This window comes from Chrysemys picta, chromosome 2, assembly GCF_011386835.1.
Source record: "Chrysemys picta bellii isolate R12L10 chromosome 2, ASM1138683v2, whole genome shotgun sequence".
NCBI classification, from domain to species: Eukaryota; Metazoa; Chordata; order Testudines; family Emydidae; genus Chrysemys; species Chrysemys picta.
In genome coordinates this window covers 170721339-170737880 of record NC_088792.1, presented here as the reverse complement: position 1 = coordinate 170737880, position 16542 = coordinate 170721339, and the positions used below count along the sequence as shown (strand labels likewise).

Sequence of the window (16542 nt, the reverse complement as noted above, 5' to 3'; positions counted from 1 at the left end):
AAGCAGATTTTCAGTATTGCATAGGAGCATTAGTTTAGAACAGACTGAAAAACTGGTTAATGTAGGTTGCAGAATGCCTTAACCTACGTTGGGATTTGGTCAGGACACCACTGCAAACAGCCTTTGCTTTTATTTTCTCTTTTCACTGTCTCAGAACCTGACACAAACATGTGACTCTGGGATTTTAAAATCCCAAAACTATGGAAGTAAAGCAGCATTAGCCCTCTGTTTAATTTAGTCATATGGAGCAACTTAAATTCTGAGCTAACGTTAATTTTTTAGCACAGAATTTCTACTGCATTTGAGTAATGGATGACAATTTAAAAACAAAAATACACAAGTTGCAGGCAATAGTATAAATGACGCTAACTGAAAGAGTCTCCCATTTCTTTCCTGTCAAGTGAAAGAATTATGGGCCAAAAATCATTGCTGATGGAAGCACAAGCAACTCATCTGAAGTTAGTTGTGTTCCGGCCACCAATGATTTTTGGCTCCGTGATGACAATGAGGCAGCGTGGATCTAAGATACAGGGCACTGGACTGGAAGTTAGGAAATGTGGGTGCTACTCTCAGCTCTGCCAGTGACCTGTTGTGACTTTAGACAAGTCCCTTTACTTCCCCCTTCTGTTTTGACTATTTTGTCTCCCTGTATTAGACATTTGTACAAACACACTAGGCCCCAGTAATGGTTGGAGCTGTAGGCACTACTGAAACACATACAATGAAATGTTTTAATAGTGAACTGCCTCAGCTGGTAGGAGGGTTTCCCTCAATTTCGCCAGAGTTAAGGAACTGCTGTGGTGCATGTCCACTGTCAGCTCCCAGGGCAGCTTAGAATGCCCTAGCTCTGCCCACAGGGACTGTTCCTTTTCACCTCCTTTAAAGTCATGTCCGTGTTTCTACTTCCTTACAGTTTTGTGGATAATGCTGGACTCTGTTCCAGTGCCTGTAGGGGCAACGATTGTGAAGGGTAAGAATTTGTAGTTGGCAGAGGGAATGAAAACCTTGCATACAATCCAGGACTGGTATCTTATTGCAATTTATAATACAGTGAAAGGTTATTTTCAACAACGAGGTTTTCATTGACACTCATTCCTTACCTACTCAGACTTCACCCTACCAGGTTATGAGGTGCTGTTGGCAAACCTAATTGGACACTGAAACTGAGTTAGCTGCACCACTCAGAACAACACTAAATTCTATGTTCCAAGTTAACCACCCTATTGCCTCTATTTATGTATGTTCTTGGCAGCCAAGTATTATAAAGGAGGCAATAAATACTGGACTTCATTGGAGGTGGGAGCCCTGCTAGTGCAGTCTTAGAATGGCAGAGCCTGTCCCTGCTAGTTATCGATGGCAAAATTCACACAATGTTTGTTTCAATCACACTACAGCTGAAGAACTACACAATTAAAACCAAACAAAACTTGACCACACAGCACTTCACATCAGTTCCTTTATTGTTGGTTCAAGGAGCAGAAACAGCAATACCAAAATCACTGGATAAAGCCACTATGGCTACCCAGTTTATAGCATTATCAGTAAGCAAAAAAGATATACAAACTGCTGAGTTACATATTGCCTTCATGGTTTGTTACATTAGGATACAAATATGAGAGCTCTCGCATTTAAGTTTCTGTATGTGTCCTGGAAGCTTTTTATTCTAATCTTTGCTATAGATAGAAAGGTCTGTCCTATTTCACAAGTGTTAAAAATATTAGTGTAACCCGGGTTAACTAGTGATAAGACACATGCAGAGTGAAATTCTGACCCCACTGAAGTCAATAAGAAGTTTTACCACTGACTTCAGTGGAGTTGACTTCATTCCTTGTCTTGAATAAGTACTTGCTCAATTATTCCCCAATGACGGTTGTGTTAGCATCATTCATAAAAATCTGTTAGATGTCTAGCTGTGCAGCCATGGAAGGAACCAGTCTGGAAAATGAGACAGGGAGAAGGGAAATTTGCAAAAAGCATTTGGAGGTCAGTCAGAAGTCAATCTTCTTTCGTTTTCCTCTCCCCACGAGATCTTAACACCTGCTGCTAAGAAACCCCAAGTATGAGAACCAAATTTCTACGGGAATATGTACAGAGAGGGAGGGATGCATTAAGCAAGTAGTTATGGCTAAAGATGAACTCAAGTTAAGGAACCCTGCATTTATTAAGGTATACAGGATACAAGGGGTGCTTTACAGGTAACTATGGCAAATGCCATTTTAAGTCTTACCACTTGGACAAGATATTAAATGATCCTGTTATTTAAAAAAAAAAAAACCCGTTGCTTAAATTTGAATAGAGGACTACAAAAAGCTGTTTCAGGCACAAGAGAGAACGGTGTTTAGGGTTGCACCATGTAATGTACAGCATCTATACAAAGCTTGTTGCTTAGAGTGGAAAAAAAAAATCCCAAGATAGTAAAATGGAAATAACTTTACTGTGTTAAGGGCTGCATTTTTTCTTTTTAGGGGGAACAAAATCTGCCATAGAACAGAATGTTGCCAGTTTTGTTGTGCCGGATAAAGAAGAGGAAAGGATGGTCAGCAGTGAACCGTGGTACAATCAGTGCACATCGCATAGTGATCACTGCTGCAGTAGCAGCTGCTGCCTCCGTGCCTTCTTCGTTTACCTCCACAAAGGACTTGTGAACAACCTCAGACAGAACTAGGTCATTGCTGGCTGACATTCCAGATAAATCCACCTTGTTTCCGTCAAATGCATCAGCCATTCCCATGCTCTTCAGAACAGGCTTCAGATCATAAGCTTGCTCCAACTTAAATCTGGGTAAACACACCTCCACTTCACTATAGTCCATCATTTCTGGATTTATCCACTCTATAAATTTCTCATAGGTAAGTTCTCTTTCCAGCTAAAAGAAAAAAGGTCAAAATTAAAGAGGGAGAAAAGCCAGGAATTTATACTAATGAAACAATGCCCACTGTGTGTGTTTACACAGTAGGGATTAGCATCCTCCCCTGGTCTGGAGTGAATGCTACTGCTGTAGTCAGAAGCAAAACAATAAATGGCGTTCAGATACATTCTTATATCAGTACAGTCAAAAGGCCCTCTAATTAGGATCGGAGTCCCACTGTGCAATATGCAAATACCGTCACAAGCCCATCTTTCATGGTGACAAGTTAATGCTATTGCATGTTGTCATTAGTAATGAAGTGTACTTTGCAGAGGTGACTACTGTGGGAGAGGCATTACTATTTCGCTGTCCCTTGCCAGCCCAGTAACAATATAGCACAGAAAGGAAATCAGTAGCTCTTGAATGGAGCTCTCCAGGATCGTCTTCAGTCTGTCACTATGTTCTGGCTTCATCCCAACCCCCGGTGACCCCTCCTCTGGTCAAGAAGTCTCTCCTTTCACAACTTAACATTTCTCTAGACATCAGAGAGAGCTGGGCTTACTTGACAGTGACACATGGTATTCCCATCTCTTGGGGACAGATGTAACGCCTCCTCAGCTCTCCCACCCTGTGCTAATACTGGTGAGTTCAGAGCTTGGGACTTGAATTCACAGATCTAATTGAGATTTAGTCAAATGCTCTTCTCTGGCAGGATTTGAGTTTTTTATTCAGTACAAATGGCTTACCTGTTCCAGGCCAGTGGAATTATCTTGGATTTTATCAGGAAGCAGGATGATCATACTAGTCTCATTATCAACATAAGGGAGGTCAAGGATTTTGGTCTGAAAGTCTACTATGTAGTTCATGTTAAATTTAGCTTTCTTGAACATCATCTGCACTGGTTTGGTCTCATGCTTTAAAAAACAAAACAAAAAAACCACACACATAGATATATATATCTATCTATCAATGTCAACAAGTACTACAGAGCCAGCATATTGGTACTAAACCAGAAGAACTGGGATTCAAATCACATGGGAAATCTGAAACTAGGCTGGACATAGCACTAGAACATATTGTAGGGAAGGGTCCTACCACCGGAGTTTGCCCACCCCTTTAACAACCGGCTCTGAAACGGCTTCTAAATTTAACAACTGGTTCGCGCAAACCGGCTCCAGCTCACCACTGATTGTACCCCTTGGAATCCCAGTCATGGACCAGGACCACACTGTGCTAGCAAGAAGACCAACCCTGCTCCAACGACCTTACAGTCTAAGTATAGCTGTTTTAGCTCCAGTGACTGCAGTGGGGTTACTCCTGATTTACACTGATGTGAGGAGAATTAGCCATCGCCACATATTTTACAAATCCAACCTTACAAGACATGAGGTACTTGAGTATTATTCATGTTCCAATTTTATCACTGGATAAAAACTGAAGCAGAGGGAACCAGTTTCTGTAAGTAACCATAATTCTGTGATAGTTCTGCACACAAAACTGCAGCATGTTAGAGGACAGGGAGGTTAAATGACTTCCAAGTTCTCTAACCACTGAACAATTTACAGGTCCCAATTTATGGAGTCCGACACTCGTTTATCCACGTTCTTCCCTTCCATGTTAAAATTTTATGTTCAAGGCTACCTCCCTCCAACACTGAAAAGATACAGTGAGAGGTGCAGCAGAAAGCAAAAGAAGGAAACAAGGGATACATCTAAGTTAATGTATTTAATTGAAAATGTAGTTTCAAATATGTTAACAATAAACTAACCAAAGGGGTTGTGTTGAGGGGATGGGATGGGATAGAATAGAGGGATGAGGTAAAGTGTACTTAGGGCAATCCTGATTAAAAGCATTTCTTGTCTTCTCTGGGTGAAAAGCAGTACAAAGTTAGTGTCATTTTCCTACTTCATACCTTGTTAATTTTAAATTCCCCTTTCACTGTGCGATCTTTGTTGAATTGGGTCGCCCAGTTGCCTTTGAAGTAGACGGCATTCACCAAGACTAGTCTGGCCATTGAATCAATAACACCCTGAGCCAACAGATTCTGGATTTTACCTTTAGGACACATTAAGGAAGAATAGTTTTTAGCTGATACACACCCATTTACCTAGTTGTGTTATTAACAACAGTATCCTCTACCTGCTGCACAAGACAAGAACTACATTTTAATCTGAAGGATTCAGTTCTGTTTTTCCCCTCCCTCCCTTATTCTATCTTTCCTATGGCCATATGCTTTTTAAGCAGACTTTGGCTGTTTAGAAAATCACTTGTGGAACTCTGCAAGCTACTCACCTTCAGTTTTTTCCTCTACCCAGGCATTTATATGTTTTCTGGAATCTTCTGCAGCTCTAGAGAAGTCAAGTTGTTCTAGCTCTGCATGGTAGAATTTCTGGCAGGAGTCTATAAATGTCTAGGACAAACAAAAGGAGGATGTCTTAACAATATATTTTTCTGGCATGCAGTTGTAGAAGACTCAGTCGTTGAATCTACCTCTTCTTCCTCCACCCCTTCAGAGTCAGTCTTAACACCAACTTGTCATCACTTCTTTTCAAGCTGAGCATTTTATTTTTTATTTATTACATTCTTAGTCCAAGCAGCTGGCTTACTGACAGATCAACAAGACTGCATGGTGAAAGTGATGCAATCAATTTGCTTTGGTTTGAGAGTACAAGGCTTAGTAAATTGGTCTCTAGATAAAGTTTTTTGTAACCCTCCCAGAGTAACCCAAACATGATCTAGTTCAGAAGTGAAATCTCAAAGGGGTTATTTCTAGATCTTTTTTCTATAGTATATGTGGACCATAATAACCTGCTCTTCAGCCTTATAAAAGGCCGGCTGTGCAAATATCAATAGGTCAGTAATTATGTGGTTAGATCAAAATCATGCTGTATCTCCAGTTTGTATTTTGGAATCTTGTATTTTGTGGACAAAATGCCAAAGATGCCAAGTTTAAACATTTAATCAGAGTGGTTAACTTTAATTGAGAAGAGGAGCTCTTGATCTGAGCCAATTTATGCTGGCAATCCCTTTTAGTAATAAAATTACTGTAGATTGGGGAGGGTAAGGTTGATTGCCATACTGAAAATGTAAGTTTGTTTTTTAGAGTCTAGAACTCGAGAGACTTTCAGCTACCTCTTAATTTTTGGAAATGAAGGAAGGGTATCAGAAAGAGTAAGGTGAAAATCAGTGGTATGCTTTTTGGATACATTTTAAAAGGAAACTGTACACAATAGTATCTGTTACTCTCAGCTAAGTCTTTGGAGAATTTCTAATCGCTCTTCTGTCTGATTTAAAAAAAAAAAAATGATGTGCCCCTTGCTGTGTCCTTTGAATGCATTGTCCAATTTAAGGGGGGGGGGGGAACCCCTAAAAACATCACACAACAATCTTAGCTCCCGGCCAAAAATGCCTGAGTGATTAATGGAATGCTGAAGAGTTGGGGTTTGATGGATCTTCCATTGACAGCACTCCGCTCCAGTTCTCTAGCATTCAGAGCTAGGGACTGTCGTACAATCAGCTGAGCAAATGAATGGATTTTACAAGGATACTGGCTTTGGTTAGTCAGATTCTGAACTACATAGGTGCCTGTAGATTAAAGCCAACACCTTTATTTGCACTCAGAAATGGAAACGTAGCAAATGTGTTATAACACAAAAACAAACTGAATGTTTGACTTACTGCAAGAAATTTAAACGTCTTTTCCCCATAGAGCCGGTTGGCAATCCTAAGCACATAATTAGTGCCTGGTTTGTTAATTTCAGAAATAAGTGACTGGTATCCATCGTGAATCTCTTCAGCTTTGTCCAAAGAAAGCACCTATAGAAAGAGACAGGAATACACTCAGCATGACCCACATGTGCTGAAATGTGCTTTCGGACAGGTTAGTACAATGCCTTTCAGCAGCTTAGAGATGAAAGTTGCAGCCTGAATACCCAAGGCTGCCCTAAAAGGAAAAGGATTTCCCATTACACAACACATTTGGAGCTCATTGTGCTGGTTAGAAGAGGGAAATTTCATGATAAAACATTTTACCATGGAAATAAACATAACTGTTTTGAAGAGACCCCTCACTCCATTCTAGCTTTAGGGCACATAAAATGAACAATTCTGGAGAGTTTAAAGGAAAACCATCAACTTGAAATCTACTCAGTTTCAAAACATGAATTTAAAGTAGCTTCCGGTCCTATAGTTCTCTATCTCCCCATGTTGATTTTTGTAGGTTTATCGTTACTTTCTTTTAATTTGTTTCATTGTGCGAAAGAGCCTGACAAACAGGGAAAATGTCTCTCTTGAAGAAACACAAAGTGCTGTCAAATGCATAAGTATACAAACTGGGGGAAATATCCCTAATTTTCCCCTCATCTTAACTGTTACTTGCAACACTAAGCGGTTAAAAAAAAAATTCAGACAAAAGGTATGATTTATGTTGACGGTATCCCTTTCCCCAAAGCTTCCAGCAATGTTTTGGAACTATGCCTTCAATTCAAGAACACCCATAGGATGGTGCTGCCTTTGCAGCAGGGTCTCCATTTTGCCTTCCATAATGGATTTTTGTTGCATCATCGCATGTTTGCATTGTTCCATTTCCCATTCTTTTTCTTCTTCTTCTTCTTCACTAAGATGAAGCACCTGATAGTACAATAGTTAGCATAGGTTCTCTTGGGAATATATTCAGGAACAGATCTGGTTCTTATTTCAGCTTAAACGTTAGTGAAAAGAAGAAATGTTATGGAATGACCTAGTGCTCCAGTACATTAGTCATTGCTTTAATATGAGCAAGATTTATTTAATAGAGATCAAGAATGGCTTTTCTAGTATGAAACACTGTAATGAAGTAAGACACCCTAAAAAGCCCTTTCTAAGGGAAAACGTTAGCTCTACAGTGCTTCAATGCATGTGGGCAGGCAAATGCCCAAAGTGACAAAAATAGCCCAAGACCCCAGAGGTTTCCCAAAAGGCCAAACAGACAACAGGGGAGACTGGCAGCTTATCGAAGGCACTGTCCTCATAGAAACCAACAGGCCCAATTCAACCAAATGCAGTCGGAGATAACTCTGCGGGAGACCCATGGTAAGTCTCTTGGCTAAATTCACTGATGTCACATCTCGTAGGTCAACATTTTGAAAATCAAGATCAAGCCAAACTTTGCTTTCATTTACATAGGTGTAAATCTGATACAATTCCATTGAAATCTAATAGGTACTCCAGTTTTACACCAATGCAGCAGCAGAATTTGTCTCAATGTTTAAATAAACATTGTAGTTTAAATAAATAACCCTAGTATCAAAGCTTAAAATTCATCCTCGGTTTGAGTTAAAGTGACACTAAAAAGATTGAATTTTTACAAAAATACTACCTCCCAAATGTTGGGTTTGCTTCCAAGTAATAACTGCTAAAAATGCCATAATATGAATTCCATAACAATTGCAGAGCTGTTGTACTGGTTGATATTTTGAGCAAGAGATTTTACTGACACACAACAAGAGAATGTTCGCACCCACTAGTACATGTAATTTTTAGCAACATTTGCTAGTGTGGTAGTTAAATCATTCTAAACAAAAGACATATACATCCCAATTCTAAAAGTCCTTACAGATTATAAGGAATCGGTTTCAACTCCACCCCATTTTATTGTTGAAGCTGCAAGTTTAGACAACTCTTCTCCTCCCCTAAGCCAAATATTGTACAAGGCTCTAAGTGGACAGCTATAAATCTAGTTTTGAAATTTGTAATTCTCACCCCAGGAAACCAAGCAGACTACACTAAAAACCCACAAGCTAAGAGAACCTAAACGGGTATGTAACTGCAACACAGAAGTCGTCCTTTGCAGACAGATCTCAGGGCCTCAACCCCATCCTCATCTTCCCTGACTCCTGCCAATTTTGCCACTATTGATCACTCTCCTTTTCTAAATCTTGTTCTCCCTTCGCATTTGAGACTCTGTCTTTTGGGTCTCCTCTTAGGTCTTTGCTTGACCTTTCAGTGGGACCTCAGGGCTCCATACTTCTTCCCTAGGCCCTCTTTCTCTCTAGAGGTTCTGAGTGCTCACTGGAACAGGAGTTGGCATTAAGAGTTTAATGAACTAGGCCTACATTTTCAAAAGTGACTAGTGATTTTTTTGGTTGCCCAACTTGACATCTTAAAGGGGGCCTGATTTTAAGAAAATGCTCCTGGCTATGTTATTAACACATATTTAGGTGACTAGTATAATCTGATACTAATCCCAGAGAATGTAATTGAAGAAGTTCTTTTCTAACTCTTGAGGCAGCTAGACAGCTCTCTCTTTTTCAAGTCACCTCAGCTGTATGGTGCCACCAAAATTCTACTCTCAGGCATACCTGGATGATAATGGGAGTTTTCCCATAGGTACAGAACATACAATAGAGATCTTTGGTTCAGCGTCTACAGCAAAGTTGTGTTAAGTCATTCAAATTTATCCAGACATACCTTTGCCATCTGGGCTGCAGTGTTACCTTTTGCACCCAAAAACACCATGGACAAAGCAGAGGAGATACTCAAAGGAGAAAAGAATAAGTTCTGTGTATTGGCATTTTCACTCAGCTTTTTGAATAGGTTGAGTGCAAAGGTGGTGTTTGCTTTATTAAGGTTATCCATGGTTCAGAACCTGTAAGATAAAACACAAAGCAAAGTTCACATGATACAGATTTAAAATGTAATGAGTATTTAATGTGCCACATTCTCAGCTGGTATAAATTACCATAACTCCATTGAAGTCAGTGGAACTACACTGGTTTTACACCACCTCAGGATATTGCACAATGTCAAATAAGTTTAAGGACCATGTGTTCTGAGTTTATATAAAAGCCTTCAGATAACAAGTGGGACAAACTTAGAGAATTGGAAAACTTTGCAATTTTTGTAATATTCATGTTGATTTTCAATAACATTATACGCTGTTTCAGGAATTCAATACCTAGCTTACAGAACTGTCTAGCCACATGAATACAATTTATATTTCATATTTATACGGGTGATCCAAATGTATCAGCAGATGTTGAATTTGTTTTATATTTAATGGTCATTATTGGAGGCACATTGTTTAAGTCACAGTTGTGCAATACTTAATGCCTCAAATTTACTTTAATCCAACCTGTAGTACATAATTATTTGAATTTATATTAGATTCTCTGGTGTAAAATATTCACTACATGTACTTTATGATCTGGGTTGGTAATTTTCTTAGTCAACTAAAAACTTATTTTGGGTGTAAAGTTCTATAAACACCTGCCTTATTCACTCATTAGTGGTAAATCCACATATTACTTCCCGCTGCTTTCTAGCCCACTAGGATAGTGCTTATCTTCTATTTCACAGCAGAGTTATGGAGAGTGGATCTTGTGGCTATATATTCTAAGAGGGTTGAAGTGCCACTTCTGCAGAGATAGGGAGATTGAGGCAAAATGGGAAGAGAAACAGGAAAATATAATGGGCACAGTAGGAGGTTGTGATGGTGAGGGAAACACAGGTAAGACGAGAGCTCTTTATTGTAATCTTCTCTCTTTAAATGTTTCATCCCTTTCTTTTGTTTCAGTCATTTTTAACTTCCTTTCCTCTTCCATTCCTGACACCTCAATTAGAGGGCAATTGTTCAGCACTGGTTTTGTTTTATACTCTCAGCCCATCTATTCCTGTCTGTCTGTCAGTGACCAACAGGAAATTCTGCTTCCAGCATTTCTCATTCAACCAACTGGGAGACTGTCCGAAATCATGACAAGAGGATTTTAAGAAGAGGATTATCCTTAATTCACATTGTAATATGACAGAACCTTTAGGATTAAAGAAAGTCTAATGAAGATGAGTAGTAAATATATGTGCCCATCCAAGAATACATACTAGTAATAAAATGAAGACTGTGTTGGCATCTGATGTCTGTTCTGTAGCTTATATGAAGTTAATTTGGTTATCTTGGTCCAATAGCCAATGAAAAGGAGTCTACATCGCAGTCTCTTTACTAATCTCCATAACATAATGGCTTTATTTTTTATGCTACCGCCCGGTAGTTCCTCATTGTAAATACACTTGTGCATAAAGAAATTACTGGAAAGCTCCCAATCTGGGCACCACATTTCAGGAAACATGTGGACAAATTGGAGAGAGTCCAGAGAAGAGGAATAAAAACAATTAAAGGTCTAGAAAACATGACCTATGAGGAAAGATTAAAAAAATTGAGTTTGTTTAGTCTGGAAAAAAGAAGACAGAGGGGACAGGCCCCACTGAATCTTAAAAAATAAAAAAAAAAAAAGAGGGGAGAGGAATTACTGTTGGTCATTATGACATCCAGAGATTACAAATTGGTTCCTGTTGCAGTGTTACCAGAAACTCGAAGTCTGATTCAGTCCATGTTTGGTTACCCTAAGTACAACTGGAACATGAGACACTTGTGCACTGTAAAGCTTAGACTGAATTTAAAAAAGAATCCACAGAGAATCTATGAATTTTACACTACACACACAGGTAAACACTTGCACTTCTGAGGTTGTTAGAAAATAAGTACAAACAGTCCACCTGGAGGAAGTGGGGGGAGGGTTAAATGTTAACCTGAGGTTACAGATCCAGCCATCTACAACATGAGCAGTTGAGATGATAATAGTGAATTAACTACAGATAAGAATTTACAGCCATTTTATGATCTCAGCCAGTAACAAACAATTCAAAAGTCTCAAATCTTTTATCCTAAGGCAGCAACTAACATTAGTATGTTTATTGCTACAAAACAATCCTACACCAAATTCATTTTCCTGACTTACCATCCCTAACATAAATAGAGGGGAAAAAAAACACATCCTACTAACTTCTTGTTTCAACCTAAGAAAAATGCTTGCTGTCAGCTTTGCTGTTAACCGAGGCATTATTCAACATACCTGCCAAACTGTCAAGTATATTTGTCGGATATTGTACGTTACTGTAACTGACTCAAGACAGAGGCTTTGTCAAACTCAGGAAAGAGTGTAAAAGAACTGCATTTAAATCAGAAATAAGAGCAGCAGTCTCCACTGCCCTCCAGCACTCACAAAGAGAAAAACGTTTAGTTGGAGATTTTTCTTCTGTTTCACTGAGAATGATTAACTAAAATTTAAATTTGAGATTAACCAGAATGGGTTTTCTACACTACATTATTTGATTGATCTTTAGATAATTGAAGTGTACTCTGAAAATTATCAGAGCTCAATCAATAAGAAGGGCATTTACTCTACAACACTGGATTAAGGATAATATTTAGTGCTGTTACTTTGTGGGGCTTACAAAAAATAAAAAAAATTGCCCTGCACAGAATGCAGTTAAGTTTACTCAAGCAAGTCTTTGTAGTCATCTTACTGGAAAACACACTCCAACCACATTGTATATTACAACTGCAGTAGCAAAAATCCTAATAGATACACACACAAACAAAAACAAATGCTAGCCAGCTGAACTATTGTAACACAGCAGATTTTCAATTTAGTTCCATCTAAAAGTTTTATTGTTCCAGCAATCCAAGCAGAAGACTGGGAATCAGGAGCTCTATTCCTGGTTCTGACATGGACTTTTTCTGTGGTCTAAGACAAGTAACTCCACATCTTCCTCCTCTCAGCTGTCAGAAAGGGATAACCCAGTAGTACCAGAATTTTGAAATAAAAAAAAAATGCTATTTAAAGATTATTTTTATGACAAGGCTTTCAGTTTTGATTCCATCCAGCGAACACCTAAACAATTATTTTTAAAGTATACAGGTCTACGTATATCACAGCCCCTACTATTAGGCCTAGCTAATCAGATTCCTTTCATGACCATGATACTGGAGCTGCTTTTTTAGTTTACCAAACAGTGGAGTCTGTATGTGTGCTGGTATAAACTGCTACACGTCAGAGGGAATAAACTTCTGGGATCTCATACAATGGCATTTCTCGTATTTCCCCTTTGCTCTGTGCTGTGTAGGGTAACTCCCTGCATTACAATGCGAGTTTCCATGCCAAAACAGACAATTCTTTTGGAATGCAGAAAAATTTCTAGATCTATGGTCAACACAGTTCAAGTAAGAAACAATCCTGCAATCCTGACAGCTGCCACAAGCTTTACAGTCTTGCAAATTTGCAGCGTATTTCTCCTCTAGTTACTGAAGTTGAAATAGGGAAAAAAGTCAAGAGTAGGGGGAAAAAATCAACTGTATTTGATAACTGCTAACCTGCATATACATGAGAATAAGGGCTACCTTTTTTAGAATTGATATTGCATTTAAAAACTATCAGAGATATTAAGAGGCTATAATGCTAATAGAGCACTTCATTTCCTATAGTTCATCACAGTGCATCCAGCGCATGTGTCAGGTAGCAGTGCGTATCAGGTTGTCCATCCGTTTAAATACTGCATTTAACGTATACCTAGTCAAGAAATCCAGTTGAATCAAACAAAAAGTTATGGAGTGGGAATGGGAAATGAGATGTGAGGGATTTGTTTATCAAAGGGCTTGCTCCCCTTCCAAACTGCATTACGTTCAAGCTTCTTGTTCTTGACTTCAAGGCCCTGCACAACTGTTCTACCTTATTTGGCTGTTCATTCCAACACCCCCCGCACCCCCGTGCCTAAACTGCCCCATTCCCTCCACTCTACCAATGCTAGCAAACATCAAATTTGTACAGGACTCACATTTTAAGGATCCTAATGGTCTCTCATGACCATCTGCATAACCCTAAGAGTTCACTCTCCTTATGAGCATGTGAAGATACTTCACACATGCTCACTAGGACAACATCAACCCCATAACTTGTGGTTGAACTACAGCATCTCTTAATTTAAAAATGTGAAGTGACTGAGTAGCCATCAAGTCTTTTGATAAATTATTCCAATGCTTATCCTCCCTGTTAAAAATTTGCACTTTACCCTCCATTTGATTTTGTCAGGCTTCACCTTCCAGCTATAGGATCTCATTATGCCTCTGTCTGCTAGATTAAAAAACCCCTACTACCAAATATCTTCTCTCCATGTTGGCACTTCTCCCATACATGAAACACCCTCTTGAGCTAGTGTGCAAAGGAACTTCAATCCCCATATTTAAATCCTTCCTTAAGGCCCACTCCAAATGTGACATCTACAAGCCAACCAACTGATTAGTTTTTGTCGAACGAATGTCAAAAATCTCTCTACTCTCTGAATACTGTGAATAGTTTTGAGTTTTAAAAATTCATCTAAAAAAAAATTGTGTATGCATATCTATATCTATTTCCCCTTGTGTGGGAGTGTAATGGGAGCCAAGGCAAAAGCAGTATTTAACAAGTTGTAATGTTTGTGCAGATATACAGTTATCTTAAAAACTAAGGCCACAATCTTACAGCAAGTCTGCATGTCTGGACCTCTGCAGCCTGGTAGGACTCCATGCACTAGTGAGTGGGCCTTTATGCGGGGTTTGTTTGAGGATGGGGCCTAAAGTGTGTACCCAGAAGTGGCTATCCCCACTCCCCAAGCCCTCAAAAAGAAAAGGCTTGTTTTACACTGAAATAATACATAAGGCTATCTGGTGACCACAATGTCACATACCTTCAGAAATACAGTTAGCTCTATCCAAAAAAGGAGAAAAAGAAAGTGAGGAACCCAGAATGAGCATAATACAAGCAATGAGTAAGAAAAAATTAATCCCAACATTTCAATTAAAACGTAATTCAGGTGCACAGTCTAACCTTCCATGAGTTTGTACTGTCTGTTTTATAGACTTATTAGAGAGACAAGGTGGGGAAGGCAATAGCTTTTATTGGAGCAATGTCTGTTGGTCAGACAGACAAGTTTTCAAACGTCTTCAGGTCTCGGAAAGGTATTGAAGAGCTCTGTATAGCTGGAAAGCTTGTCTCTCTCACCAACAGAAGTTGGTCTAATAAAAGCTATTACCTCACCCACCTCGTCTCTCTTATATCATGAGACTAATAGGTCTACATTATATACTTATTGAAATACCAGTCAAAACAACATGTGGGGCTTGCAGCAAATTGTAAAATCTTCAGGCTCAGTTCTGTCATGGGTAGTGCGGATTTATGCCACTATACAGAGCTTTTGAAAATAATCATGGTATGTTCATTGCAAGCTTTATTGCCTTCTTCAATCCAGAGCTCTAGGGCAGTCATTTAGAGACAAGTGCCCTGTTTTAGTGGCTCAGTAAATGGCAGTGCCAGGCACCTCCCATCTCCGGAGCCTCTCCCACAAGAGTCAGCAGCCAAGGCCGGACCCTTGTACGCGTAACGGATCTAATGAATCCCAAGTACCAGCATCCTGTGCTGTGTGTACCACACCCACCAGCTCTGTCCTACCCCACCGGCAAGGGAACCAGGGGAGGGTCCTTGCTTGGCGGACACTGCAAAACCCAGGGCAAGATGCACAGAATCACAGGGTTCCTCCTCCACCTGGTCTTACTGGGAGGAGGAAACCACAGGCTGAGCCACCTTCTCAAGGCAGGGAAAGGACCTGAGACACCTATTGTGACTTGTGGATTCAAGGTTCAGGTGTCTGGTCTCTTAGGAGCCTGACTCCTCCCCTCTCCCCCCCAGGCAGACCTGCCCCCCACTCCCGCCCATCCCAGCAGGAGCACAGGGTGCCGCCCCCCCGGGCTTGCGGTGTTTCCATCACACTCCGGGTTTACAGTTCGGTTCCTGGCTCTCACCCCACCACTGCACAAACTGTCCCAGCGCCCGGAGCAGGAGCGGTCACTGCAAGAGAAACAAACTCACCGGACACCAGCGAGACCCCCCCGCCCTCGGCTGCTTGAACCAACCGTGCGGCCGATGCCCGGGGCGGACTCCGGCTCCCAGCGTCTCCTCCCGCCCGCCAGAAGCGAGCGGCCCTGAGCCCCGGGCTGGAAACTAAACCCAAGTCGCAGCCCCGCTCCCCGCCCCCGGCTCGGGGTTTCTAGCGCCCGAGGCAGCGAGCGCGGCAGGACCCGCCCCACACGCAGGCGGCCCCGGACAGACGGCGCCAGGCCGGGACTGACCCAGGGGCGGTGCTGCGGGACCGGTGCGGAATCGGGCGGCGGCTGCTGCGGGGAGCCGGGCGCGCAGGTCGCTGAAGTGGCTCCGGTGGCGCTGGGCAAAGGGGAGGCGGCCTCGGGCTTGTGTTAGCGCCGCTGAGCCCCGGGATCCCGCCCCCTAGAGCCCGGAAGCGCCGGGAGCCACCACGGGGCGTTTCATCCCTCAGCCCCCGCCCGTCCCTAATTTCCTGCACCAGCTGCGGAGGGCGAGGCTTGCAGGACCGATGTTTATCCGGCAGAGTTACTTGCAATCGCGTTGCCCGAGGCTGTCCTACTACCGAGCGTGTGCACACGCTCATTGCTCGTGCTGAGAGAACCTTGGTGCCCTTTCTCTGCCTTTTGCCTAATAAGTTTAAACGCGGCCCCAATTTCCAAGCCCCCACTAGCGCTGCCGGAGGAGAGGGGTGAACAGAGATCTGGATGGAGGAGAGACGTGCTGGAACGATTCAGGCGGGGAGGGGGGCTTGATAGGGACCTCTAGGCTGTGCTGTAAATTCGGTGACCCCCCCCCCCACGTCACTTTTTTTCCCTACCAGAACAAAAGATCTAATGCATAATAATAATGATAATAATTAATAATTAATTACGCCTTAAAACCGAAGGACAGTGATGCGCGTGTAAAAGAAAATCTATTTTCGTTTGTATAGACAGGAGCGGAAAGGGGAATGTACTGTCAGGTGGGTTTGGC

General features: G+C 41.2%; 1 protein-coding gene across 6 annotated transcripts; it reads right to left on the bottom strand.

Moving 5' to 3' along the window:
- Positions 1 to 1442: 1442 nt before the first annotated feature.
- LOC101931616 (serpin B6-like) lies at positions 1443 to 16160 on the bottom strand. 6 transcript variants are annotated; one of them, XM_065584861.1, is made up of 7 exons: positions 15819 to 16160; positions 9296 to 9473; positions 6527 to 6664; positions 5141 to 5258; positions 4761 to 4903; positions 3595 to 3762; positions 1443 to 2866 (listed from the first exon to the last, which is right to left on the bottom strand). In XM_065584861.1, the coding sequence occupies exons 2-7, from the start codon at positions 9461 to 9463 to the stop codon at positions 2462 to 2464; spliced, it is 1140 nt and encodes a 379-aa protein (XP_065440933.1). In that variant the 5' UTR covers positions 9464 to 9473; positions 15819 to 16160; the 3' UTR covers positions 1443 to 2461. The 6 variants fall into 6 exon arrangements, with proteins under 6 accessions (XP_065440933.1, XP_065440934.1, XP_065440935.1 ...); XM_065584862.1 differs by lacking the exon at positions 15819 to 16160 and adding an exon at positions 15559 to 15815; XM_065584863.1 differs by lacking the exon at positions 15819 to 16160 and adding an exon at positions 10098 to 10242.
- Positions 16161 to 16542: the final 382 nt, after the last annotated feature.

Coding starts and splice junctions, on each gene's coding strand:
- LOC101931616 (XM_065584861.1), bottom strand. CDS start 9,463: ATGGATAACCTTAATAAAGCAAACACCACCTTTGCACTCAACCTATTC. Junction 5,259..6,526: donor AGACGTTTAAATTTCTTGCA/GTAAGTCAAACA, acceptor TGTTTGTCCTAG/ACATTTATAGACTCCTGCCA. Junction 3,763..4,760: donor GGGAATTTAAAATTAACAAG/GTATGAAGTAGG, acceptor TGTTTTTTAAAG/CATGAGACCAAACCAGTGCA.